This window comes from Penaeus monodon, chromosome 31 (assembly GCF_015228065.2).
Source record: "Penaeus monodon isolate SGIC_2016 chromosome 31, NSTDA_Pmon_1, whole genome shotgun sequence".
NCBI classification, from domain to species: Eukaryota; Metazoa; Arthropoda; class Malacostraca; order Decapoda; family Penaeidae; genus Penaeus; species Penaeus monodon.
Genome location: NC_051416.1, coordinates 19,193,780 through 19,195,526, shown reverse-complemented (window position 1 = coordinate 19,195,526; position 1,747 = coordinate 19,193,780). Strand labels below are relative to the sequence as shown.

The 1,747-nt window shown below is 35.5% G+C and overlaps 1 protein-coding gene across 7 annotated transcripts in view; it reads left to right on the top strand.

Moving 5' to 3' along the window:
* Positions 1-1,747, top strand: part of LOC119593064 (irregular chiasm C-roughest protein-like) — a 46,047-nt gene that overhangs the window by 38,389 nt on the left and 5,911 nt on the right. For all 7 annotated transcript variants that reach the window (XM_037941976.1, XM_037941973.1, XM_037941969.1 and 4 more), the window contains exons 9-10: positions 274-439; positions 620-778. In XM_037941976.1, the coding sequence (XP_037797904.1) occupies positions 274-439; positions 620-778 (325 nt within the window). The remainder of the gene's footprint in view (positions 1-273; positions 440-619; positions 779-1,747) is intronic.

Sequence of the window (1,747 nt, the reverse complement as noted above, 5' to 3'; positions counted from 1 at the left end):
CCTTCCCTCTATTTGTTTCTAATTAATTTCCCTCTCGTTATTTCTGCTTCCTTTTTATTTAAATGTTGATTTTTACCTTTTTATTTTACATCCAAGCTCACTTTGGATATTATCTCATCTTATCTCTTCTCCAAAATTATCTTTTCTATTTTTATCTTATCAATTCTCCAAAGTTATCTTTCCTTATCTTATCAATTCTCCAAAGTTATCTTTTCTTATCTTATCAATTCTCCAAAATTATCTACTTTCATCTTATCTATCCTCCCAAAACAGGAATCAAGGTCAATGCAGGTGTTCATGCGAGGAGCACCGAAGGTCATGCCTCAGGTTGAACAGTTTGGCTTGGAAGGAGACACGATACAAGTTGAATGCTTGATCAAGTCGGTCCCAAAACCCAGTGAGGTTGTTTGGACGAGGAACGCCCATACTATCGACCCAAGTTAGTTTTGTATCTTCTAAAAAAATGGTATTCGTGCTTTTAAGATCACTTGAATTGGGTTTCAGTGAGGGGGATGGATGGTCTGGTATCATTTTGATGAGATAAGTTCATGTACTTTACAACTCAGGGTGTATGTTCTAGGTACTAATTCTTGTCTTTCTTTCTTTTGATATCTAACAGACATGTCACGTTTTAACATTCTGCAAGAGAGCATACCGGGAGGAGTGAAAAACACACTCATCATTCACGACACGACGCCAGAGGATTTTGGATTCTACAACTGCACCGCTAAAAATGGCTACGGGTCACACATGGCGGAAATACAGCTCAAAAGACAACGTAAGATATAAGAAAAGACTGTATGGTTCGTTTTAGTTATTATAAGGAGGTGGAATTACGTGAGGTATACTGAGGTTCACTTATTTGGTATTTAGTTCATTTGGAATATGCTTTTCTGTTCGTATTTTGTTTCTCAAAATTCGAGAAGATTTCATAGGAATAGCAACACATTCTAGTGTTCTTGATAAAGTGTCGGAGGGAGAAAAACAAAAACATTATGCACAAACTAGATTTTACGGTATGTTAAGACAGCTATTCCTAAATCTTTCTTCATCTTTTTACTAGACCTGGGGATTTATTAACGTTAGGGAGAATAACCAAACTATTGCCATATCTTTTAGTAAAGTTATTTCTTAAAATGAAACACAGTGGGGAAAATTCGAAATTGATACCTTATCTTTGAACATTCTTTTTTTCTTTTTTGTATCAAGCTTCTGAATCGAGAGTTCGAGTCATTCAGTAACTGAGTGTTAAAATGTTTCTTTCAAGGCGTACTTATAAATGCATTCTATCAACTATTTCATATATAAGGTGTCATCTTACGGTGTATATATAGGACTTCAATAATAACAGTTCTTTGGACTGTTTATACTGTTATTCTGTCAGAGAGCTTGTCGTTTGAAGCCTCACTGCGTTGATCTAAGGTATTGGGTAGAGCAAATTGTTTCCGTGAACAGTGACAGAAATCCGCGATGTATAGAGATAGCAAGAGTATTTCCATTAACGCTAAATATATCTCAACAACAGTAACAACAATAATACTTAAGATAAAGGCTTCAGAAACTACGAATTGATATCAAGAGAAATATTCTTACAGCTTTCACTGGTTTCTTGTGCAACGTCTTTCTGTTGTTTAAACTTTGAAAGGGTCTCATTTCGAAATGATAATTGCCGATAAAGTCTTTACTTGCTAATGCAGTAGAATATGACAAAGACTGAAGGAGGTCCCGTCTCCACAGTGAATCATTC